Raw genomic sequence first — 25,041 nt, 5'->3', positions numbered from 1 at the left:
AAGCTTTCCTAGAGGCCCCTTTGGCAAGAAGGCGTCACCATCCCAACACACCCGGACAGAATGGTACCAGGAGGCAGGGCAGGCTTCGAGGGTTCTTTATTAAGTGATGCTTTAGTCTCCGTCTCTGCCAGCGACTGGGGTGGGGGTGACCCCACTCCCCCCAGACCGTCCCAGACTCGCTTAGAGGAAGGAGGCAAGAAGCCCGCTTTCCTCTGAGAACAGCCTGGGAAGCTAGGCTAGCGCTGGGATGGGGGGCAGCAGAGCCGAGACCCCCTGCGAGCTCCTGGCCAGCCCCAGGGCAAGAGGCCAAGGCGTTCCGGGCCAGAGCCTCCCCCACAGCCCACGCCTGCTGCTCCGCCCCCTGCCCTGAGCGATTCATGATCTCAGCTCCCACATTCACCTCGCCATGCGCCGCCCGCAAGCGAGCCCCGTGCTCAGCACCCCCAGGACAGCAGGCCCCTGACCGGGCAGCTCTAAGAGCCTCTCCTTTCTGCCGCCCACCTCCACACAGGCCTCTCCCAGACCGTCAGGGGGCTGGTGGCCTCGCACCACTCCCCCTCCTCTTCCTAGCATCGCACTCTGCCCCCCGCACAGGCACCCCAACTGTGGGGCTGGTGGGCCGCAGACCATCCCTGGCCCGCAGGCCAGACTGCCGACAGACAGAGGGGCCTGCTCTGTGCCCTGGAAGCCGGGCAGACGCAGAGCGAAAGCAAGGTGGGGCGGCTGGGTGCGCGGCACCCGCAGCAGCAGGCGGGGGTGAGCCCTGGCCCTGCTCTTGGTGCTGGCAGCTCCAGGCCCCTCTTCTGGAAGAGTCCCCAAGGCTCCAGAGCTGTGCCCGCCTGCGCCAAGGGAGAGGAAGATGGGTGGTCCTCCAGGAGGGGAAGGGTCTGCAGAGAACCACCCACACGCCTGGTGTTACCCTGATTCTTCCCCCAGCGCCGGAGGCTCCAGACTCCTGGCACCAACCACCCTGCGTCTTGAGTGAGGAAGAGGGGCCCTTCCGCTGTCCCTTCCCCTCAGAAGTCCACAAACCACTCCAATGGAACGCAGACGCCCATGCCTGCCACCTGCCCCTGGGGACCGCGGGGGGCTGAAGCAGAAGGGCTGGCTGGGGGCCCACAGGCCTCTCCTGCTCCAAGCACTTCCCTCACTTCCCTGACATCGTCTTGGTGACAGGGGGACCCGCCCTCCCAGCCGGCTCCGGGCCCTCCCTGCGGCTCCCGGGCCCTCCCTGCGGCCTGTGTGCAGCTGGGCTTCCTTCCTGCGTGCGTGCGTGAGTCTGCGTGTGGTGGGGTGACTACAGGTGCTGGTCCTGGCTGCCAGGGAGGGCAGGAGAGATCTGGATGCAGCCCCACTGCAGGGCCTGGGGGTCCGTCTCAACCAATCTCCTTCCACTGCTTGTAGAAGTCCAGAACATTCTTGATGTCCACACTGGCATGTGCAGCGGCCTGCAGGGCTGCCTGTGGAATGGGGAGGGCGACTGATGGGGGAGGGCCTGACCTCCTGAACGATGAGACCTGCTGCAGGGCTGGGGAAGGGATGGTGGAAGTGTATGGTGTGGTCTGAGAAGGGAGTCCGCTTTGGCACCTCTTGCCCGTTCACGGACCTACCTGCATAGGGCCTGAGAGCGCACTGGGGTTGTCCAGGGAAAGGCCTGTGACGATGGTCACCATGCCGCTCGGGTCCTCCTCACCTGCCCCCTGGGCCAGAGTCAACTGCTTGCAGCTGTCCAGGATCTTATAGAGAGTCCTGGTAGGGAGGAAGAGCAGGTGGGCCAAGCCCCAGCATGAGCGCAGCCTGGACGCCAGGACCCCCAGGGCATAGGGGAAACTGGGGACAGGGAGGGCAGCGGGAGAGCTGGAGAAACCAGGCAGCCAGGGGCAGTGGTTCTGGAAGCCAGTACTGGAGGGTGTCCTGCGGGGAGTGGGCAAAGGGACACTGAGCGAGAACACCAAGCCCCAGCATCTCAGGGCCATAGGGGCTCTGGGGCTGGAGCCACTTCTCACTCCCTCCAAGGGGACATGAGCAGGAGGCCCTGGCGGGCTGAGGGTGGCCCTAGGCTGGTCCTGCTATCTGCTGCAGGACCATCTGGCCCGGGGAGCGCATGGAGAGGAGCAAGGTGGGCGGCCTAGCTGAGGTTTCAGGAGCGTGGGGCTGGCAGTTTACCAGGCGTCTGCATCCTGCCTCTTCAGCTTATGCCGCTCGAAGCTCTTTCCCACCTCTTTCTGGCAGCGAATATACCTGGCGAAGGAGGCAGGGGCAGAGAAGTGGGGGTCAGAGGAGGCGGGACGCCTCCCACAAAGCACCTCGCTGTGGCCCAGGGAGCGGGGGGCACCTCTCCCACCACAGCTCTGTTCGGAGCCATTTCAAAGGAGCTTCCCGGCCACTGAGCCCAGCTCACTTTTCCCCCTGATAACATCGATCCTTTGGTTCCTCCTCCGGGGGAGGAGCTGGGAAGGGAGGAGCGGCAGATGCTTTTCAAGTGAGGGCTTCTGGAGACAAGGGCCGAACAAGCAGGCTTTGTGCGGCTTCCTGGCCGGGCAGATGCAGGGGCGGGGGGTGGGGAGCAAAGTCAGCTCCCCATCTACTGCTGCCCTGCCAGCCCCAAAGCCCAGAAGGGAGGGCCTGCGCAGCACGAGCACCGGCACGCTGCCACCTGCCAGGCCTGGCTGGCTGCAGCCGTGAACGACTCCCACCCCGGTACCCTTGATCATGGGCCCAGCCCTAAAACAGCAGGAACTCCTGCAAAGGAGCTCAAGCCTGGAGCTGGGGACTCTGCCCCCATCTCCCTGCTGATGCTGATCTCGTGCCTGCCCCAGAGGCAAAGAGACAGCAGGTCAGTCCCCGCCCTTGACCACCCTCCATCCACACCTGAGACCCTGACTTGTAATTACATCTCTGTTCCCCGCCCCCAACCCCGGCAGCGCGCAGGGACTGCAAGTGCGTGTCTTACCCACGGGGAGCCAGGAACAAATACTGTTGTCTGGGAGCCTGACACGGGGCTTGGGAGAGGCCTAGGCCCACACTCACCTGTTTCCTTTCTTAAACTCTGCCTCCAGGTATCGGATCCCATCCCGGGCCCCTGGGTGTTCCTTCTTCAGCAAGTCCAGGCCATCGATCACTGTTGGACAAGGTGGGGTTGGGGAAGGACAGAACAGGTGAGCTCGCACTGCTGTGGCCCGGGGCTCCGGGATCCCCCAGGACCCGCTGCAGGAGAAGCAGGGACCCGGGCTCCTACATGTCTCCCAGAGCTCTTCCAAAGTATGACCTTCTGTGAGCAACGGAGATGGCAATTTACCAAGTGCGTTCGCTTAGATTTTTCTCTCGTTTCTCCTTAACCGTTGAGTCAAGAGTTTAACAGATTGTCACACGCATTCCAAAGATGAAGTGACTGAGCTTTAGGAAGAGGGCAGGACCTGACCGAGGCCACGGTGTGGAAACTGGGCCCCCGGGAGCACTTCTCAATCACAAGCCCCAAGTCTGTCTTAGCCACACCCTGTCCCCCCCACCTCCCCAGTACGCCTACCTGTCCTTGGGATGATGACAATGAAGCGGCCACTAGTGGCCAGCTGGCGGATGACCGGGAGGTGGTGGCAGAGGGCTTGTGTGTCAGGGACGAGGTAAGGAGACATTGCCGACTGGGCCTTGGGCTGCTGCAGGCTCCCTTCCAGCTGAGAGACCTCGAGCTGGGGAGAGAGAGCAGAGTGGGGGGGCGGGGGCTGTGTGGGCCCTACAGCCTGGGCAGGAAGGATGGAACCCAAGGGGGCTCTCGTGGGGCATCTCCTGCTGCCAAGGGGGACAGGGGGCTCCTTGTACCAAGGGCCTTGGAGGAAAGGGAGGCAGGAAGAAGGAAAGGTAAAGAGAAAAAGAAGGAAAAGACAACAGAGAAGGCAGAAAGGGGGCATCAAGGCTCAGTGAGGGAATGACCAAGAGAAGGCAGTCTGGGAGGTGATCCGGTTAAAGTGAAGGCCGCCGTGGAAGGGGGGAGACGGAACAGAGCTGGGGTGGGGCACAGTAGAACAAGGGGTAGGGGAGGCAGGGGAACAGAGTGGGGGGCCCCTGGCAGAAGAGAACGGGGCTGTGGAACAGAGCAGGGGCAGGGCAGCTGGGTCCTGACTGCCTACCTGAAGTCGCAGCTGGGCCATGTCTCTCATCAGCCTGTTCCGACGGGCCTCCTCCTGTGCCTACAAGGCAAAGCACATGCTAAGCTTGGGACCAAGAGCTGGGGCCACGGCCATTCCCCTAGAGACCACGAGGTTTAACAGACTGTCCAAGAGCAATTCCCGGGGTCTGGAACAGGAACCCCTCATGTGAAGTCAGCTTTCTTGCTCCCGCTAAGTGAGGGAGCGGGAGGCTCGGGAGAAAAACCACTGCTCTGGTGGAGAAGGACTTTGGGACCCGTGCCGAAGCTCTCGCCAGCCCAGGTGGCCCGGAGAGGGGCAGCCAGCTGCGCACGGTCACCATCAGGCTTGCGGCCCTGTCTTCCGCTCCGTGCCTCGGGGGGCTGCCACCCCGCACACCCCACCTTCCACACCATCCGCTTGCCAACTTCTTCCCCATCTGCAGCGCCAGCCCAGCCAGCCCCCTCTGCTCCTCCAAAGCTGCTGCTCTCCTTTCGGTGGCCCCCCACCTGGGAAAGCAGCCACTGCGTGTGCAAAGCGGAGGCTGAGCTGCGACTGTCCCTCTCTCAGCTCCCAGTCCTGCCGACTGCCCCTCCCCTTCACCTCCACTGCGCGACCCCGGTCTACGCTGGGTCCCCCCATCCCCTCCTCCCCGGCCCCTGCCTCTACCCCCGGCCACCTTCCCTGACGGCAGCCAGATGCCGCCTGGTGTGCGCCGTGGCCCTGACTAAAAGTCCTCTGACGGTTTCCCTTTGTCTTCTGGATGAAGCCCACATTCCCTAAAATGGTCTAGAGATGAGATTAAGGATGGAGACTTATCCTTAAAGATCCGGGCGGGGGGGGGGGGGGGCANGGGCGCAGACCAAAGGCTCTTTAATGAGCAAAGTGACATCCTCGGAGTGGTGCTTTCCAACATTAACCTCCGGTGTATAATCGCATTCCAACCACGAGAACACACGGCCGAGACACGTCTGGACAAAGCCAGGCTGAGGACCCGCTACAAAGTAACTGACTGATACTCCTCACAAGTGTCAAGGTCACGAAAGGAAAGACTGAGGAACCGTCACAGACTAGAGCAGACCACGGACACACACAACCCAACGCAATGTGCTTGGGAAAGAAAACTGACATTAGAGGCGCCTGGGTGGCTCAGTCGGTTGAGCGTCTGCCTTCGGCTCAGCTCGTGATCCCAGGGCCTCGGATTGAGCCCCAGTCGGGCTCCCTGCTCAACGGGGAGCCTGCTTCTCCCTTTCTGCCCCTCCCCCTGCTCTCTCGCTCTCTCCTGCACACTCTCTCAAATAAAATCTTTAAAAAAACAAAAAAGAAAACAGATGTCAGTGGAAAATTTAGTAAAATATGAATAAAATCTACGGTTCCCGGTACTGCCCCATCCTAGTTGTGATAATTACGCTACGGTTCTGCAAGACGTACCTACAGCCCTGCAGAGTCCTGCACAGAACAGCCCTGTCCAAAACGCCTAGAACATCCCCTTGGACAAACCCAGGTGCAGGAAGGAGAGAGGGAGGCCACTTTCTCACAGGCCTGCCAACAGACTGGCGAGGACAGCGAGCACTGTCACTGTAGGAACCAAGCCTAGGGAACAGCCTTTCAGGCTGGAATTGGAACTGCGATGCCCCCTCTGCTGGGGGTGGGCGGTGGGCAGCCATCTGGACCTAGGAAGAGGAGAGCCGTACCACCCTCAGGCTCTGGCACGGCCGGGCCAGTGGCTCAGAGATGTGGGCCTCTGCCGTCCACAGGGAGAATCTGAGGAACACAGGAAAGATGGGTCCCTAACCCAGGCACATGCCGGTGTCCCCGAGTAGGAGCAGCGGCCACTGGACCCAGCGGGCCTGCAGAGATGCTGCACCCCACAGCAGCTGAGAAGGGAGAGCCGGTCTGCCCAATTCCAGGGACGATCCCTCTTATGTGGTTCTGCACCCCAACATCCAGCGCAGGAGAGGGTAAGGGCCCCTTACAGGGCTACACCAGGGCCGAATAAGCTGTCCCGAGCCAACTCGGCTTGGCACACAGAAAGCTGATGATAGGTGATGGCAGATGTCAATATGGGGACGGCCACGCTGCTGCTTAAGGGATGAGCTCCCAGGGTGGACATGTGCCACTTAGCAGTGCAGGGGGCAGCCCTAGCAGGCAGCGTGACTTTGGGGGCCAGCACCACCCGCATGGGGCTCTGAGGAAGAGTCTTGGAGCTTTAACCTAAAGGAAATGCCTGCAAAAACTAGCATGTTTTAAAGCTGTGTCATTTCCCCATGATTATCTTTGTAATTATGTCTTTTCCTCTATAGAACAGCAACAGAAGCCTTAACACAAAAGGTTTGTTTTTTAATAAAACACGCCTGCTTTTAAGACTGCAAAGAAGGGAGTTGCTGTGAGCCTGTCACGTGCCATGTCCGCAGGAATGGGGTGCTCAGAGAGGTGGGGAGACCTGCGGCTTGTGGGGGAGGGGACTGTCCTAGGACGAAGAAAAACCCTCGAGGTTTGTAGAGACACGTGGGCCGTGGTTCAGTGCCAGACACCCCCCCCCCCACCCGCCGCCAAGGTACTGCAGTCCAGTCCGGGGAGGACAGCATGCTCAGAGCTATGCAGGCCCCAGCGCAGAACCGGGATTGTGCTCCCCAAGCATCAGCCTCACAAGAGAAAGGACGATCTGGTTTGCTGCTGTGACCCCAGTGCCTACAGTACGGACAGGCCTGGCACAGAGCAGACACTCAGTGTCTGGGGACCAGATTCGGAATGGAGAAGGGGCAACCCCTGCCACCTGCTACTTTCTGGGGACCCTGGAGGAGGAAAGAACCCTGTGTGGCGTCTGATACCCAGAGCCTGCCACGCTCCCCGCCCCCAGTCTTCATCCCCTCGAGAGGAAGGGCCAGGGGCACCGGCTGAGCACACTCAGTGCCCGAGATGCACGCTTGCTCTAGCGTCACCACCAACCCGTGAAGCCAGCGCCACGAGTGCCGCGTAACTAGCAGGGAAACGAGCTTAGTAAGGTCAACGAACTTGCTGAGCTCAGACTAGGAGGGGACAGAGACGGCCCTCGAGCCCAGGCAGTCTGGACACAGGCCTGGGCCAGCTGCCTCTGCTCAGCGCACCGCTCCCGCCCTGCCCACTGGCCCGTCCCTCAGTCCCTGCGCCGCACCCCCGCTCCCCCCGCTCCCCCATCAAGGGCCCTCCGGCCGGGGTGCTCAGCGCGCCGGGTGGGAGCTGCGAGCGGGGAGGGACGACTCACCATGCGGAGCTGCGCCTGCGCCTGCTGCTGAACGCCCTCCCGCTCCGACTGGGCGGTGCTCACGAAGATGCCGGCCTCCGCGCTGAACTGCAGGACGCTGCCCTGCAGGCGGGCGACGAAGTGGCCAAAGCTGCGGATGCGGCAGGTGCGCACGACCGACTGCGAGGGGACGCGGGAGCCGGTCAGCGGGCAGGGCTCTCCGGGCACCGCGGCCCAGCCGCCCGGCCGCAGCGGCAGCAGGGGCTCCCTAGAGAGGCCTGGGTCTGTGCGGTGGGAGAGGGGAGCCCCAAGACCCAGGGCCTTGGGTTGCCAAGAAAGGAGACTCCAGGCAGGACTGGCAAACCGGGACGCAGGTGGGGACAAAAGGCAGCACACTGGGCGGAGCGCGGGACGACCCAGGCGCTCAGGCCACCTCCCTCCTTGGGGTCTCGCATGGAAAAACGAGGGGACTGAGCTACACCGACGTTTCCAACCTATTTCCTTGGTTGGCAAAACAGTTCTTCCCCAGCAAACAAAAATCTTCTCTAGAACCCTAACACACGACACAGACTAGAGCCAAGGTCCTCTGGCTGGACAGGAGCAACCAAGAGGCCCGTGCGTGTGCCGGCGAGGGCGCTGGGAGCCTGTCTACTTGGCTTCCCTGGCCGTCCCCAGACGGCCCGTGCAGTGATGCAGGCGCAGGGGGGACCAGCCTGGCCGGGCAGCACTTTCTCTTCCAGCTCTCTCCCTGACGGCCTCCCGCCCAGCTCACAGGATGCTGGGCCCAGAGTGGAAACGAGTGAGAGAACGGGTCCTAAGCCCTAACGGCCCCCCGCCCCACCCTCTGCAAAAGATGGACATGGTGGAGGGAGGCCCACGACAAGACACCCACAGCAGGGCGTCCCGTGGGAAGGAGAGCCAGCTCGGCGGCTCACGGAAGGAACCACACCCAGCCCAGCCCCGAGGATGCTCTGCCTGTCTGGACGGGAGGGCCACCTGCTTCACTGTGGGGCTGGACTCACACCAGAGCTTGTGGAATCAGAAATGCCATGCTCACCTCCTCTAAGGCGCTAAGCAGGGGCCGATCTGTGTCAAAGTTGAAGCGTCGGTGGGCAGCCCGGAGGGGAGGCAGGTTACGAAGGGCCGTGTCCTCTGGGAGCAGCAGGCTGGAGGGCAGGTCAGCCAGTTCACAACCTTCGAGAAGGTCCTGGACCTCGGGACACAGGGCCAGGCCTGGGGAGAAGACACGTGAGACCACCTGCCCTGTGGGACTCAGCCCTTCTCCTTGGAGAACAGAGAGGGACAGAGAGGGCCGTATCACACGGCTCAGGGAGACCGGAGCTGGCCTGGCTGGAAGAGCAGAGCAGGCACAGGGAGCAAGGGTTCTGATGGGAAAGGCTCCCCGACACCAGGGTGAACCTGAGGGCTCTGGAGGACGACGTGCACACCGCTCACGTGAGGCCAGAGGTGGGAACCGCTGGGCACGTGCAGCTGCAAGGTGGCAGGAGGGGATGAGCTCTGGAGGCCCAGGAGGACTCTCAGCGAGTGGGGCTGGCTCCCGGGCTCCCGTCTCTCCACTCCTGCCCACCCCACTGCCCTCCCCGGGGAGCACACTCCCCAGCCAACCAGGCCACCTGCCCACAGTGGGGCAGTGTTGGGGGAAACCGGAGATGCAGAGACCACAGTAGCTGCTGTGTGTCAGGTGGCTGGGCAGTGAGGCCCACTAACCTCCTTCCCCCCAGGCTGGGTTACCAGAGAGGGGGATGGGCTTCGTGGGGCCACTGAGGGAGAGGGGAAGGGGGCACAGTGCTAGGGACTCACTCACCAGACTCCTGGAGCTCGCCAGCAGCTGGCAACAGGTTCAGCAGCACAGACAGGCGATTCCACAGACTCTGAGAGCTCTGTGGAGAGGGGAGGCCTTCAGCGGGGCGGCAGGGCGGGCAAGGAAAACAGGACCCCTGGGGGGCCTGGGGCCTATGGCCACAGGCCTAGAGCAATCTGATAGAAAAACTAACCAAAGAGGCCAAGGGAGGGGACTCCTGGGAGACCGGGAACAGAGGGAGCCAACCCCATGAGGACTGCAGGGGCCGCGAGCCTGGCTGAGCTTCATCCCCAGCGGCGAGATCACGGGGAGAAGGTGCGAGGCCACAGGAAGGACACTAGATTATGGGAGCGGGAAAAGCTAGAGCGCTGGAGGTAGCTTCTCCCCGTGGCGCAGCCCTCCGTGTGCCCATCCTGGGACGGCTGTGTGGGGATGTGACCCCACGTCCCCATTTTCAGTGCACCTCCCCTGATGACTAAGGGTGGTGAGCAACTCGCCGCCAGCACACATAGGCACACACCCAACAGCGTGCCTGGCCCTAACCCCAACTCTCGTCTGGGGACGAGGGCGACCTGCGGGGGAGGGGCTTCCACCGCACAGCAGCTGTGCTCCTGGGATAAAGCGACACCGGACAAAACCTGTGGGGCCCTCAAGGCTCAAGACAGACTGAACCTGAGGAGAAGACGCCCCGCCCCTGCCCCTCCTCCCTCCGGGACCAGGCTCGAGGCCGGCCCTCAAACACACACACTCCTTCATCGACCCCCCTCCTGATGACAGCTGTTACACCCGGCGTGAGGGGCACAGAGTGGGATAAGCAGCTCCTGCCTTCCCATCCACAGAGTGTGTGTCCTGGCCCAGGCCATAGGCTCCTGGAGGCCAGAGGTCACGTCTAATCCTTTCCGGGTAAAAAATTAAGAGCCCACCCAAAGCAGGTGCCTGCCATAACTTCTGTGGTGCTGGAACCCGAGGGGCCTCCCCACGCCCCCCTCGGCTGTGCTCCCGACGCCGCGAGGAGCCTCACCTGCGCACATACGACGATGAGGTCAGGGTTGGCCCGCAGCCAGTCCAGGAAGACCTTCACGGCGGGAAGCAGGCCTTCGGCCGCCAGGACTTGCAGCTTCTCCTGGACGCTGCGCTCATTCCGACAGGAGCGCCCGCTGGACTCACTGCCCTCCGACTCGGAGCCCTCCTCAGAGGCTGGGGGTTGGGGACAGGGAGCCGCGATGAGCGGCAGGCACGTGGCACTGGGCTGCAGCTCCAGGCGGGGGGGCACGCTCGCCCTGCCTGCCCTCGGGAGCAGAGTTCTGACGTGAAAGATGGGGAGCTTACTACACACCCCTGCCTAACCTTTCTACACCTACTAACCAGATGCTTTTAAGCCAAGAGACTGCTGCCTCCACCCTTCTTGAGACGCCTGGGTGGCTCAGTCGGTGAAGCATCTGCCTTTGGCTCAGGTTATGATCCCAGGGTCCTGGGATCGAATCCCACATCTGGCTCCCTGTTCATCGGGGAGCCTGCTGCTCCCCCTGCTTGTGCTCTCTCTCTGACAAATAAATAAAATCTTAAAAACAAAAAGTGTTTTTTTCTGGGGCTCCTGGGTGGCTCAGTTGGTTGAGTGTCCAACTCTTGATCTCAGCTCGGGTCTTTTTTTTTTTTTTAAGATTTTATTTATTTATTTATTTGACAGAGATAGAGACAGCCAGCGAGAGAGGGAACACAAGCAGGGGGAGTGAGAGAGGAAGAAGCAGGCTCCCAGCGGAGGAGCCTGACATGGGGCTCGATCCCAGAGCGCCGGGATCACGCCCTGAGCCGAAGGCAGACGCTTAACGACTGAGCCACCCAGGCGCCCCTCAGCTCGGGTCTTGATCTCAGGGCCATGAGTTCAAGCCCTATCCTGGGCCCCACACTGGGCACAGAGCCTACTAGATAAAAATAAATAGGACAAACTATGGTTCTTTCTGGCTCCAGCTCACTTGTGAGGATGGTCTACACAGGTATTCCCTCGAGCAATGCTTATAAAATGCCTACCCTCTGCTAGAAAGCAGGGCAGACAATCAGAAGGGAGCAGTTGGGGAGGGAGAAAAGGCATACAGAATTAAAAGAAACACCCCTGAGGCGGTTGGGTGGCTCACTCGGTTAAATGTCTGACTCCTGGTTTCAGCTCAGGTCAAGATCTCAGGGTCGTGAGACTCCGCACTCAGCACGGAGTCAGCTTGGGATTCTCTCCCCGCTTCTTCCCCTCCGCTCCTCCCCCCTCATGCAGGCACACGCTAATAAATAAATTTAAAAAAAAGAAAAAGAAAAGGAAAGGACGACCCCAACTCCTAGGTCTTGAACCTGGCAGGTCAGAGCATGGAGCAGGCCACCCCACCTCTGAGTGCTGCTTCCTAGCCTCCTCCCGCTCCCACCCACGTACAGGCCTGGTGTTAAGAACTAAGGATCCAGGGGCGCCTGGGTGGCACAGCGGTTAAGTGTCTGCCTTCGGCTCAGGCGTGATCCCGGTGTTATGGGATCGAGCCCCACATCAGGCTCCTCTGCTGGGAGCCTGCTTCTTCCTCTCCCACTCCCCCTGCTTGTGTTCCCTCTCTCGCTGGCTGTCTCTATCTCTGTCGAATAAATAAATAAAATCTTTAAAAAAAAAAAAAAAAAAAAAGAACTAAGGATCCAAGGACACACCAAACACACACTGTCCTGCCCCTAAGAGGCTCACGGTCTCCTTGGGGACACCGACAAGCCAACAGACAAATACACCTGAGTGGGAAGGGCCAGGAAGCTGTGGCGGGGCAGAGGCTACAGGTGCCCACAGGGAGGAACTCTCGCCTAGCCTCGGAAGATTCCCAGACCCAGTGATTTCTATGGGAAAACCAGAGGGCAAGTAAGAATTAGCCAAGCGACAGGCTAGGGGCAAGGGGCAAGGGGCAGCATTTGGAAGAGGAATGAGAACTCTTCCCCCACAAGACTGCTGTGAAAGTTCAACCCAGACTATATCCGAAAACAGTCCAGCCCAGCACCTGGCAGAGAGCAGGCACTGGGCATCCCCTGTGCAGGGAAGACCCTCAGGAGAGAGGTCCCTGGTGGGACGAGGGCCAGTGGCAGCGGTCGTGTGGGAGAAGGGGGAGACCACGGGCAGCAGTGGGGACTCTCAGGACAACACTCCTGGACCAGACCAGAGGAGCAGAGGGAAGGCCGTGAGGGTGGATGGGAAGGGACCTGAAGAAGACAGGCAAGCCGCCTCTCAGGTGGTGGAGGGGGTACGGGCCAGAGCTGGACGAACAGGGGCCCGGATACCTGGCTCCGAGGGCCTGTCCGCATCTCCGTTGACACAGGGCCCGCGGCTGGCCACCGTCTGGGGCTCACTGGGGGGCTGCAGGAGCAGGTTGCTGAAGGTGGGGGCCAGCCGGAAGCAGCGCTTGGTCTGGAACATCTGGGTGGACATGGCTTGCAACTTGCTGGCAATGCTGGCCTCACTGGGGCCCAGGGGGCCATTGAGGGACTCGGGAGCCTCTGACCTGGGCCGAGTCGGCTCCAGGGCCGGGGACCGTGTCCCCTCCTCATCCTCCATGTCTTCCAGGTCTGACCGGGACTCTTGGCTGTTCATTTCTGAGTCTGTCTCAGCATCAAAGGCCGTTCCCCCACCTTCGAGACTCTTGTCAGAGCCACTGTCTGAGCCTTCGCTGGCCCTGGCCGAATCGTGGCTAGAGTCCGAGTCAAAGCCTTCACTCAGGTCACTGTCATCTCCACCTGTGGGTGGGTGGCGGCGGCGGCGGAGGCAGGAGAGGCGGGAGAACTTCCGACTCTTTCTGACCTCACCCGCTGGAGGTGCTGCGGGAGGGGGCTCAGGGCCTGGGGCTTCCTCCTTCTCCAAGGGCTCATCTGTGCAAAGAGGACAGTCAGGTGGGGACTAGGGATGACTGGAGCCCAGAAGCTGGAAGGTGCTCTTCAAGGCCACCTCCCCAGCCATCCCCGCGCCCCAGGCTGACGTGCCCACAGTCGCGCCCCCCCCCCACGCAGTCGCACCCCATGCCCGCACCTGTGCCATCGCTCTGGAACGCCGGCACAGGGTTCTCGCCCTCCTCCAGCTCAGCTTGCAGCCGTATGTTGACGTGGTTGACGAGGTGGGAGAAGAGGGCCAGGGTGAAGGCAATGGCTGCGCTGTACTGCTTGGACCCTAGAACCAGGAAAGCCAGGCATTAGGGGCCCAGGGCTCTGAGGAAAAGCAGGCGCCATTAGCTCCAGCCCCATCTCACCTGTTCTCCACCCTTCCGAGAATCCAACTACTTCTCAAAGCTTCTTCTCAGGAGGAAAGATTTCTCAGGTCTCTGAGTGATTATCCTGTCGTCTACAATGTGCCAGCTCACTTTGTGCGTCCCCAGGGGATCATACCCTCTTGTCCCACGCTGTCCTCCCTGGCTCTGATGCCTTCACGCGGGCTCCTCCTCACAGCCCAAGCAGCGGCACACCCAGCCCTACCTCCCCCCTTCCCGACTTTGCTCCACGCCCAGTGCTGCCAGAAGGGTCCGCACAACTGCCCGACTGCCCCCAACAGCAAAGTCTGAGTTCCGTCTGGGTCGCCAGCTACGTATCCTGCCCCTCCCGTCTGCCCCGTGGGAGGGGCACCAGTGGTGGAGACAGGCCGTTGCCTCTGTTCCTTCACCAGCAGCTCCTTCAGGGTAGGGGTCCCCGGCCCTCACTCTCCCGCCACACGCAGTGAGGCGGGCAGTGCAGGCACCGCTCGTGGGAGGAAGCTAGGCAGTGAGGGCCCAGCAGCCCGGGCAGAAGGCGGCGCACAGGGACTTACCCGCTCTCTTCAAGCTGTGCACGCCCATGAGACAAATGATGATCATCTGAAAGATGAGGAGATCTGGGAGGAAAGCACAGCCGCCCTCGTAGTCCTGCTCCCCCTCGCCGGCCAGGCTGAGGCCGGGGGATGAGGGCAGGTAGAAGAGGCAGAGGTTGAAGTCCTCCAGAACCGACTGGCAGAGCGATGTCAGCTCTGAGTCCACCGGGCTGCAGGGGGGCCGGAGTGACAGGGAGGTCAGCGATGAGGCCTGGGGCGGGGCCGAGGAGCCGGGGGCACGGGGCAGACCAGAGAGCCTCCGCGGTGGGGCCCGGGGACGCAGGTCAAGGGCCCGCCCCCTCGCCCTCACCTGCTCCGGGGCTGCAGGAGGCTTTGCAGGTACATGAAGCTCACCAGCAACCTCTTGACGTCTCTACATCTGGAAGGAGAGGGGCCCAAGGTAAATGGCAAACGGCTCCAGAGCCCCTTCGGCCCCGCCGCACAGGCCCTACTCACCGCTTCTTGCTGGGGGAGAGTTTCCGAGTCTCACACTTCTTCAGCTGGTGGTACATTTTGGCCGCCTTGTCATACAGCCGCTTGAGATTCCCATAGGCCCCCTCAAAGGACACTTCCGACTGGATGCTGAAGGAGACGCGGAGGTAAGTTACGGATCTTGGCAGGGGAGGGCGCTCTGCTGACGCTTTAGGGAACAATGCTTCTAGCAAATGCATGCCTCCTCCGGCCTCACCTTCCATGTACAGACTCAGGGTGAAGACCATTTTTCCAGATAAAACACACAGACACAACTTCCGAAGACACACAGTGAACATAAAGCCTTTGCTTCCTCTGTCAGTGGAATAACTGCTTCTACTCTGTTATAAACTTAAGTGAGTTACCGTCCCTGAAATACACCAGCCTTCGTCTTCGGTGAAGCACAGAGCACGGAACAACAGGTAGCATCTAACAAGCCGGCCGCATACAAGGGTGTGTGTGTACACACAATTCTAATCCTCATGACACTGGTTCAGATGCGAGTGTGCGCGGAGAAGCCGCCACGTGCCAGGCCCTGCACCCTGACACTGTCCACACGTACGCACAAGGTGGAGCCTGGAAGAGCAGGAAGAGTGCACAGGCCCATGGCTACACCCACTGGAGCCGTGTCTCCCAGCCCAGCCTGCCTCGCTACACATCTAGGACACCCCCAGAGCGCTGCACTCTCTTTTCTGGGAGAAACCACCTTTCGTGATAAGGGACAGAAAAGAAAAAATACATGTTACCAGTGAATAAAAGGTAGCCACCAATTCCTTGACACACCTTCAGTTCAGAAGTGGGTTCTGTGTTTCCCCCCTTAAATTGGGGGTGGGGGGAGGGGACTGTGCAGTGCAGCTGCTCTGACCCACAGAACATCGTGGAGGTGACTCGGCCAGTCTCCAGGCCCAGGCCGTAAGAGACTGGCAGATTCTATTTCCAAATCTCTCGGGTCATTATCCACTGTCTGGAGCCTTGAGCCACCATGTAAGAAATCCACCTCTCCCAAGGAAGAGAGACCACACGGAGCGGGAGGGGGTCCAGATGAGCCTTGCTCCAGATAGATCAGCCCTGCAGGCCGCCGATTACCAGCGGCTGACCCTAGACAAGGCCACTGGGGGGAAAAGAACTGCCTACCTGAGCCCCACCCAAATGCCTAACCCACGAACATGAGACGTGAATGCTTTAATACAGCAGGGCAGGACCTCAGCAGGCACCTCCCAAACCTGGATGTGCTGGGCTCTTTTTGGAAGTGACTCACCCTAAATCATGGTCATGAGTGTGAGGAGGGACCGAGGACCAGTAAGGGGGGCATTGCCAGGAAGGCACGAGAGGATTGCGGAAGAGGCAACAGAAGCCTACGAACCTGGTAACTGTATTTAAGAATGAAAACAGTGGCCTCGGGGGCCAGTCTGTATCAATCCAGGAAAGGAGACGGGCACCCCAAGAGCAGATACTGTGCTGATTCAAGGGAAAAGGTTTCCTGGACCAGGTGAACCAAGGCTCACGGCACAGGGAATCTTACTTCACACTTCAGCACGTGGCCAGGACAGTTACAAAGACCAGCTTACTTTACTCCCTTTGCTTTGAAGCCCAGCTCACAGCAGCTGCTTCTGCAAACGTCTGGCTTCTCATGGAGCCGTCGGCCCCGAGGAGGCAGCTGCTGCAGGGGTCCAGGCAGTTTATTTCCAACTACAACCTACTCAAGGGCCCCCGGCCGACCTCTCAGGCACACGTGCGCTTGGCTCCGCCAACTCGGTGACCAAGCCCACTCAGCCTCAGCTGTCCTGCAACTGAGGTTTCTTATTCTGAGGGAGTGTCAGCACCAGGGAAGCAGTGGGCCACCCTGCTACTCAGCTGGTCCTCCCACAGTGTCACCACGGTCACCTTGATGCTGAAGCTCGACGGTTCTGCAGTTCTCGTCAGCCGCTACCTTGGTAACTCTTTTTTTTTTTTTTAAGATTTTATTTATTTATTTGACAGAGATAGAGACAGCCAGCGAGAGAGGGAACACAAGCAGGGGGGAGTGGGAGAAAAAGAAGCAGGCTCATAGCAGAGGAACCTGATGTGGGGCTCGATCCCATAACGCCGGGATCATGCCCTGAGCCGAAGGCAGACGCTTAACCGCTGTGCCACCCAGGCGCCCCCACCTTGGTAACTCTTTATCCACCATATTACGTTTACTTCCTCCTTCAAGACAGCGATCCTGTGCATTATAGGAGACAGTGGGCAGCTATCTTGGCTGCCCGAGAGCCTACAAATCCCCGTGGATCTGTGACAAGCGGCACTCTGAGCCCGGAGCTAGGAAGGCGGGTGCTGGAGCCGCAGTGGCCCAACACAAGCCAGCCGGGGACAGCGGCAGACACTCACCAGCGCAGGTAGCAGTACATGGCCTCCACGTTGTAGTACTTGCCGCCTGCGAGCGTGCCCAGCTGGTTGAAGGGCATTCCTGCAGGGAGACAGAAGTCACGCAGTCCGAGGCCGCACTACTCACCGCGGCAACCACGACCCAGCACTGCTGAGCACCAGGGAGCTCGTGGGGAGGAGGACTGGGTTTGCAGCGGACACCGGTGCCTCCAGGGAGGAGCAGCCAATCCTACTTCCCCAGGGGACCGACTCACTTCCAGCCTGGCCTGCCAGGGGGTTCAGCACCAACGGGCGCCATTCCGTCAGCGGCAGCTGTGGCTCTTCGAAGGCTGACAGAATGCCGTGAAGCCCTCTCCTCTATCCCACCCCTGAGCTCTCCCCACCTCTCCCTGTAATGGAGCCTCATCCCTTCTCCCACTGTGCCTGCCATGCAGACAGCTGAAGTATAAGTTCCTCTTTCTACAGAGACTTCAGAGACAAGGGGAGCCTTCTTCCCTTCCGTCCCCTCTACCTTCCTCCTTCTTGGATCAGGACCCTGCATTTCTCTTGAGCATGTGTTCCGAGGGGGGAGAATGCACAACCAAGGTAAAGTGTGACGGGACAGAGCCTGGGGAGGACCAAGGGAAGCCAGCGCGGCCTGCCTGCCATCTCAACGTTGTCTTCTTGTTGGAAAACTCCTGGGCAGGGAGGCCCGAGTCGGGATGCCACTTACCAATCTGCGGAGCTACTGACAAGGCTTGGTAGTAAAATCTCTCGGCGAGCAGCTCAGTGTCTACGCCAGCTAATTCATTCTGATACCGCGCTGCAGGAGACGGAAGGAGGAAACGTGATGAGGCCGTGTTTCACAAAAACCTCCCCTCGCCTGCGGTCTGCTCTGTGGAGCTGCAGTACGAGCCTGGGAGGAAGACACCTTAGCTAGGAGGCAGGCTGCTTGGGCCTCTGGCACAATCTGAACTCTGCATGACTGTGGGCAAATCGTTCAACTCTCTCTTCCTTGCTGGTAGCTTCAAAATGTAGAGAATACTTAGTGTTTGTAAACAGGCTCTTGCTTATCTCCTCCCAGTGAAGGGAACCTGCAGCACATGTAACTGCTTGGGAAGACCTCTGGTATTGGGTTCTAGAATACAGCTGCTTGATTCTGGAGTGAGGACATTACTGAGGACACCTGGTCAGTCCAACGTGAAGCGGTCGGCGCTCTCTGTGCACAGGGCCCATGAGGGGACCAGGAGTGGGCGGGGCAGGGAGGGAAAGACCCTCAGGTGACAAAAGGTAATGCATCCAACAGCTTAATGAGGAACCTTTAGCTACCAGGACTACAGGCCCAGAGGCCAGCAGACAAGAGAGTACTCCTTCATTCTGACAAACATTTGTCGGGCAGGAAAGTCCTCCATGAGGCGTAACTTCAATTCCTCTAGGAGTCCATGAAGAAAGAAAAAAGCAAACCCAAAGGAGAAAAGTGTTGAATTAAAATCTTCCTAATCTGCTACTGAAATTGAGTGATCACCCAGGCTTTCTCAAAGCTCATTTTCCTTCTTCCATCGTCACTGGTCCTTTCTGGCTCATGGAGGAGCAGTGAGAAGAACACATTGTTTGACGGGGTGGGTGGGGTGAGGGGTTACACAGGCCAAAACTACTCCCACTCTCCCATCACATACAAGGTGGTACCAACAACGGAAGCAGCTTTCCACCTATCCTGGAGCCCAAAGCAAAAATGAAAGGTTCAGATTCTTACACAAATCCCCCAGGTACATGAGACATCGGTGGCATGCCATCTGCGCCCAGTCCATCTCCTTCCCTGACGCGGACACCGGCTTCTTGCATCCTGAGAAAGACAGAGACACTCAGAAGCCCATTCCCCACCCCCTCCCTAATGGGGAAACACCTTTCCTAGGTGGAGAAAGGAGATTAAGCAACCACGGCTCCTCCTGAAACACTGTGTTGGGGGCAGAGAAACCATGCATCCAGGACCCAGGCAGAGGGTCGCAGGGAGGGGTCATTCACAGGAGAGAAGGAACTGGAGAGGATGGGTGAGGGTCCTCGAGCCAGGACTGTTCCCCGGGGGAAGGGGACATGAAAGCTCATCATAGAAAGGCTTCTAGAAAGGAAGAAGAGGTGAAGCTCAAGTGTCAGGACAGTCGTAGATGCCTCGGGCAGAAGCTCCCCACATATGGTGGAAAGATTTGGGTAGAGATGGGAAACCTGCCAGGAAGAAGGAAATGTGCATGAGGCCAAGGCAGGTGCCCCAGGCTTCCGCCTGAGGGAGGCCTACGGAGATGGCCGCCTGCTGGGGAGTCTGCCCGTGAAGGACACAGATGAGCTTGCCATGCCTGAGGACCTGACGTGCTACGCTCTCAGCTCTCCCTTCACCCAAGCAGCTCTGGAACCTCAGTTCAGAGTTTGGGAGGCAGCTTTCCCACGTGCCAGGTACTGGTCTAAGTGTTGTTCGGTGTTAACGGACCCTCACAGCAACCTCACGAGGGGTCCCTCTCACCTGACACTTAAGGAGAGCGTCACACAGCGGGTGAGTGGCAGAGCCAGGACTTGAAAGGCAGACTGGCTCCAGAGCCCACCCCCTTTGTCGACACCACCGTATAGCCACGCTGCTGGCTGCGGGACTCCCAACCTGAAAAGCCCTTCCTAGTGTTTTCAACAGGCATCTCTTAGTTGGCTGAACGTGAAAACATCAACAAGGAGAAAAACTGAGTTTGGGGAACTGAGTCTCTGAAGTGAGGGTTCTTCACTTGTTTGGGGCTATGGACCTCTCCGGCTAACCGGTATAAAGTCTATGAGGGCGGTCTTAGGTTATGCCGTTGTTTTTAAATCACGTTTTGCAAATGCACCAAACATGGTGCTGTGCTTCGGACTGCAGAATGTCCTGTGATGGCACAGACACAAGCTCGGGCCCCGAGTGTCTGGCAAGGGCGGGGGCACAGGCAGGGGAACAGAAGGAGCGTGAGGGGCTGGAGGCTCAGACAAGGAGGGAAGGAAGTCAGCTACAGCCACTGGCACCTCAGGCGGCCACATGGAGATGAGAGCCATCATGAAGGAATGTCTGTAAAGTCTGCAAACCCCAAACATTTCTAAAACTTCCAATACTTGCAAAAAAAAACTAGGAAACAATCTCTGAAGTTAAAAGAAACAGTGCTGGAGGCGCCCGGCCGGCTTAGTTGAGGGAGTGGGCGGCTCCTGATCTCAGGGTCATGAGTTCAAGCCCCACACTGGGCGGAGAGATTATGTAAATAAATAAATAAAAACTTAAAAAGAAAAAACAAACAGTGCCAACCAAATTCAACTGCAAGAAGAAAACAAATGCTATTAATACCATCCTCCAGTGCCAGACTTGATCATTCCATTCCTCCTTCCAACTCCTCCTCAGTCACAGTCCCAACCAACAGAAACCTCTCTTTCCTTCAGATCTTCACCCTACCTCATGTGCTTGTTTGGATAAACCCGAAGTCCATGGGCCATCTGTAGCTCTTCCTAGAACCCTCTCTGCCTGGCTAGGTCACAAGCTACAGAACCCAGAAGAAGAAGGCCAGACATGGAGGCACATACACTTGCTCCTCAAGCCCACCTTTCAGATCTCACTGACCTATGAGGGGGTCGGTGACGTGGGTCCAGTCGATGCAGCACTGAAGCTCCAGCTGGTAGTGGGACTGGATGTAGAGAAGCAGATGCTGGTAGAAGCCAATCCCCGCGACCAGGTGTGTCCTGTAGGCGCACTCCAAGGTGCTCCGGCTGTGGATGTGCTGGACGTTGGGAAAGCGAGGGGGCTGCTAAGCGGTAAGCTCAGAGCACCGTTCCCCCTCCCTAACCCTGTTCCTCTCCCAAGGAAACGAACTTAATTATCAGCTCTGGAACTTCATCCACAGCTCCTTTCACTCATGAGTTATCCCCACACCCTTAGATCCACTTCTCTGGTCTTCCCATGTGGGATGAGGCGCCCCCCCTCCCGCAATCCTAATTACATCTGACCCCCTCCCTCCTTTCTGCCATCTTTTCCTTGGCTCCTCCACCTCCAACCATATCCTGGCCCACCTCTCTGTCTCTTCCTTTCTTAACTTCCCTCTTTAGACACATTTCTTCTCCAAATCTAGGACCTCCCCTTACCTTTTTGTTAGTCTTGATAAGCTGAATAACTTCGTAGTATACCTTTCTCCATAGCAGCTCCTCAGCCTTCCTCCCATAGTCCACTGGGTGCAGGAACATAAGCTTGACGCAGAGCTCGCGCAGCCTGAGGGTACAGAGGAGAAGAGACTGACCATCCTTGGGGCAAGGAGGCATTTGCCAATACCCCAACCGACAAATCTCTGTGCCTCCCAAGGGACAGCCAAGGTCGGTCTGCATGACCTGGGACAAACAATAGTCCTGGAAAGCAGTGGGAGCCCTGAAGGATACAGGGAGGAGTAGTAAGAATGTTAATAATCTTCTTTCTCCCCTGCACACTTCTTTCCTTTTTACCTTTTAACCCCATCTTTCTTTCCTGTCATTTTGCAGCATGGCCAGCCCCCCCCCAACTCCAGTGGCATCCATACGGCCCTAGTCTGTCAGATGCAGAAGCTGCAGAGAGAGCAAGAGGTCCCCATTTCCTCTCTTAGGAAGGCCAGAGTTCACAGCCCATTGTTGTACCATACAGACACTGTATGTGTCTATATGCGACAGGCTTCCAGGGGACGAAGGGTAGTGAAACCGTAAGGATCTATGGTTTAGGGTCTCCAGCTTACTTGTTCCTCAGGCTAATGTTCTCTGGTTTGAACACTTCTTGATAAGCAGTTTTGTTGCAAAGGATGAGGTCAAGTCGATGCACAGCCTCCACCACAGCCCTGGAGGGAAACACAGGCAAACAGCCCCTGAGCCATGCATATGTCCAGGTGGGGGGGAATGGGGGGGGCACTGATCCTCGAGGAGAAGCTACAGAATTAGGGGCAGGGAAGCGGGAAGGCTGCAGGCTGAGCTGCACAAAACAAGATGAACAGTCTCCCTCCTAAAAGAACAGCCCCCTACCCCGGGGGACATTTCTGACTGTCACTACTTGCGGCCGGGGTTCAAGGGGGCAAGGGGAGTTGCTACTGGCATTTAGTGGGTGCTTCCAGACACCCCACAATACACAGGACAGTCCACTACAATAACTATCTAAAGAACTTATGTGTGGCCTTGGCATAGAGCAGCCATTCAACAAATAACAGTGACAAGAATTAATTACAATAAGCAAGGGCTTACTGTCTCTGACATAAAGGAAAAGCATTCCTAGCACAAAATTCCATTTCTGAATTAGCAGGGTATGGAAAAATGGGGGGGGGGAGTGCTGAGCTTCGTACTGTGTAGTCGAAAGGTCTCCTGGATTCTGTGGTATTAGAGGCTCTGGGTCCTGGGCAAAATACCTAACTTCCTTGTATCCCAGTTCTCCCGTATATAAAATGGGACTACTATAATCACCCACTTTGTGAGGATTAAATTCGCTAATACACAAAGCACTCTTAATGGTGCCTCATACATGCGGAGCATTCAATAAGCATTAGCCTCCATCTTTCTTATTGGAAGGCCAAGGAGGAGACTCCAGATACCATGAGAAAAGACCAAGGAAACTCCACAATGGATGGCTAAGACGTGTCAGAGGTATGTGTCATCTCTAGAAGGGGAAAACCCAGAAGAAGACAGATAGCTCCTGTGAAAACAGGTTAAACTCAGACACAGCTCCAGGCACAAAAGCAACCAAGAAAGGGGGAACTGGTGATTCCCACAACAATTCAAGATTGTTTCAGAATACTGAGACATGGGTTCCTGGGCCAGGGAAAGTGGGCCCCGGCAGGCTAGCTCCCTGTGGTGGCTCACGTGGGACGCCAGCAAAAGCTGCCCTGCCACGGGCAGAGTGACCGCCAGCACCCAGATGAGCCAGTGGGAGGGTAATCCAGGCCTTCTCATAGGCAATCCTGAGAGCTCAGCATTTCTCCAAATGCCTTCTGGGCTACCTAGAGATGGGAGCCAAGCCCTTTTAGCCAGCCTGGCCCTGAATGCCAGGGCCATCAGTGACTTTGCTCTAGGCCCGCTTAGTTCCCCAGGGCAGGGCTTTTTAACTTCCGAGCCATGGACTGATCTCAGGAGCATATGCACATGTCTTTATGGACCGGCTCCACAGCTCTCCTTAGTTCTCAATCCAAGAAAGCTTAATAACTGTTACTCTGGAAAGTTCTAATTGCAATTTTTTTTAAAAAAGTAATTTCTGTACCCAACGTGGGGCTCGAACGCATGACCCTGAGATCAAGAGCTGCATGCTCCCCTGACTGAGCCAGCTAGGCGCCCCAAAAAATGTTTTTTAAAAATAGTTAGGGGAGCCTGGGTGGTTCAGTCATTAAGTGTCTGCCTTTGGCTCGGGTCGTGATCCCAGGGTCCTGGGATCAAGCCCCGCATTGGGCTCCCTGCTCGGCAGGAAGCCTGCTTCTCCCTCTCCCACTCCTCCCGCTTGTGTTCGCTCTCTCACTGTCTGTCAAATAAATAAAATCTTTACAAAAATAAAATAATTTTTTTAAGATTTTTATTTATGTGACAGAGAGAGACAGCCAGTGAGAGAGGGAACACAAGCAAGGAGAGTGGGAGAGGAAGAAGCAGGCTTCCAGCGGAGGAGCCTGATGTGGGGCTCCATCCCAGAGCGCCAGAATCACGCCCTGAGCCGAAGGCAGACGCTTAACGACTGTGCCACCCAGGCGCCCCCATAAATAAAATAATTGGAAAAAATAGTTAATCGACCAAATTAATTAATTGGTGTTTGTGGCCCTTCCAGCCTCCCTTCTACTGCTGCCTTTTCTTCTGAGGGGGTTAAAACATTTCAGAATCCCATTTCTATAAACAGACTACGGGAATTCCCCAAATTTACTGAAGCTCAGAGTGACAGTTTCTCAGTCTAACAACACATTTATGTTGGACAGAGAAATCAGACCTTCCTTCCCCAGGTCCTTCCAACTTGAGTCACCACTGCACTAACGAAGAATGAAAACAGAGACCTGCTGCCTCACACCTCCACCCTGCTCAAAGCCAAGAACACACAGTCACAGACAGGGGTACCCATGTGCACACACGTAAGCCACACGTGCACACACATCACCTTAAGTCAGTCAGTCCCGTGAGGGTAGTGGGCTGAGGAAGAACTAGGCCTGAGAACGATCAGAAGGATGACCAGGGCCATTACCAAAAGCTGGAGACAAGTATGGAATCTTGCAGGCAGGGCCCATGCTCTGACAGGCAGCACTGACATTTGGCAGCGTGATGCAGCACACGTGCCACCGGCAGCCGACTCCTCACCCGCCCAGACGACTGGGGGGCAGCCCACAGTGGGCGCCCAGGGGCTGCTGGATTGGATCACTTTTCTATTTTTGGAGCAGCCTATACTCCCCTCTGCCTCTGACTTACAAAGGTGGAAAGGGCAGGATGCAGACTGGAGGCAGGAAAAGACAACAACATGCTCTTGACTCTTTCACTGCCGAGATGAGGCCCACCGACCCAAGGGCCCTGTTCTACAGAGCCTGAGCTAAAAGAAAAACCCAAACCCCAACCCTTACTATAAAGTAGCAACCTCAACTTGGTCTCACACTTCAGCCCATTCTGCCCCAGTTCTAGAAACCACATTCCAGCTGCTCCCCATAAAAAAAATCCTCGACCCTGTGGGAAAAGCGCCCAGCGGCCTCAACAGAGGGATGGGGGCTGAAGACAGGACCTGCGGAGGGCGAGTGGCGCTGCGGGAACCAGAAACCAAGAAGGGAAGCTGCCTGGCAAGGGACTGCAGTCATGAGGCTGGAGAACGCGGCGCTCGGGATTAGGAGTGCCCAGGTGCCCTGAAACGGGCTCCCATGACCTAGGAACACTCCGAACTCACAGCCCTTCGTGGCCCTTCCAGGCCAACACAACTCGTCTTCAGCCTCTCTTTTCATTCAAACTCCGCAAAACTGGAGGCAGAGGGACTTCCGAGCATATCCAACCCAAGCCTGTCCTCCCCAGGATGCGAACAGCGAGGCCCAAGGTCACAGGGAGCGCCCGGCTCTCCGGACTGCAGTCCCGGGCGCTCCCCTCCGCGTCCTGCGGGGTTCGGAGCGCCGCTCCCTTCCGGGTTCTCCCCGTCTGCGACCCCACCCTCACCTCCGCGGCCCGCAGAGCTCGGGGCCCGCCCCAGGCTCCCGGCCAGGGGCCTCCTCCACGTGCGCCCCTCGGCCGC

The 25,041-nt window shown here is 58.2% G+C and overlaps 1 protein-coding gene across 4 annotated transcripts in view; it reads right to left on the bottom strand.

Moving 5' to 3' along the window:
• Positions 1-79: 79 nt before the first annotated feature.
• Positions 80-25,041, bottom strand: part of SMG5 (SMG5 nonsense mediated mRNA decay factor) — a 25,346-nt gene continuing 384 nt past the window's right edge. The window contains exons 1-22 of one of the 4 annotated variants that reach the window (XM_034667450.1): positions 24,966-24,986; positions 21,563-21,661; positions 20,949-21,072; positions 20,431-20,587; positions 18,571-18,660; positions 17,551-17,640; positions 16,842-16,920; positions 14,460-14,585; positions 14,314-14,382; positions 13,965-14,173; positions 13,197-13,334; positions 12,455-13,039; positions 10,188-10,363; positions 9,170-9,245; positions 8,402-8,577; positions 7,366-7,524; positions 4,125-4,184; positions 3,527-3,686; positions 3,031-3,121; positions 2,167-2,241; positions 1,611-1,749; positions 80-1,460 (exon numbers count right to left, since the gene is read on the bottom strand). In XM_034667450.1, coding sequence (XP_034523341.1) covers positions 1,377-1,460; positions 1,611-1,749; positions 2,167-2,241; positions 3,031-3,121; positions 3,527-3,686; positions 4,125-4,184; positions 7,366-7,524; positions 8,402-8,577; positions 9,170-9,245; positions 10,188-10,363; positions 12,455-13,039; positions 13,197-13,334; positions 13,965-14,173; positions 14,314-14,382; positions 14,460-14,585; positions 16,842-16,920; positions 17,551-17,640; positions 18,571-18,660; positions 20,431-20,587; positions 20,949-21,047 — 2,838 coding nt within the window. In that variant the 5' untranslated portion in view covers positions 21,048-21,072; positions 21,563-21,661; positions 24,966-24,986 and the 3' untranslated portion in view covers positions 80-1,376. Of the gene's footprint in view, positions 1,461-1,610; positions 1,750-2,166; positions 2,242-3,030; positions 3,122-3,526; positions 3,687-4,124; positions 4,185-7,365; positions 7,525-8,401; positions 8,578-9,169; positions 9,246-10,187; positions 10,364-12,454; positions 13,040-13,196; positions 13,335-13,964; positions 14,174-14,313; positions 14,383-14,459; positions 14,586-16,841; positions 16,921-17,550; positions 17,641-18,570; positions 18,661-20,430; positions 20,588-20,948; positions 21,073-21,562; positions 21,662-24,021; positions 24,916-24,965; positions 24,987-25,041 lie in introns of those variants that run through there. The other 3 variants (XM_034667449.1, XM_034667446.1, XM_034667448.1) reach the window with 3 other exon arrangements.

The sequence above is a fragment of the Ailuropoda melanoleuca genome, chromosome 8 (genome assembly GCF_002007445.2).
Source record: "Ailuropoda melanoleuca isolate Jingjing chromosome 8, ASM200744v2, whole genome shotgun sequence".
In the NCBI taxonomy this organism is placed as follows: domain Eukaryota; kingdom Metazoa; phylum Chordata; class Mammalia; order Carnivora; family Ursidae; genus Ailuropoda; species Ailuropoda melanoleuca.
The sequence above is the reverse complement of the archived record's forward strand: the minus strand, read 5'-3'. Positions and strand labels throughout refer to the sequence as shown.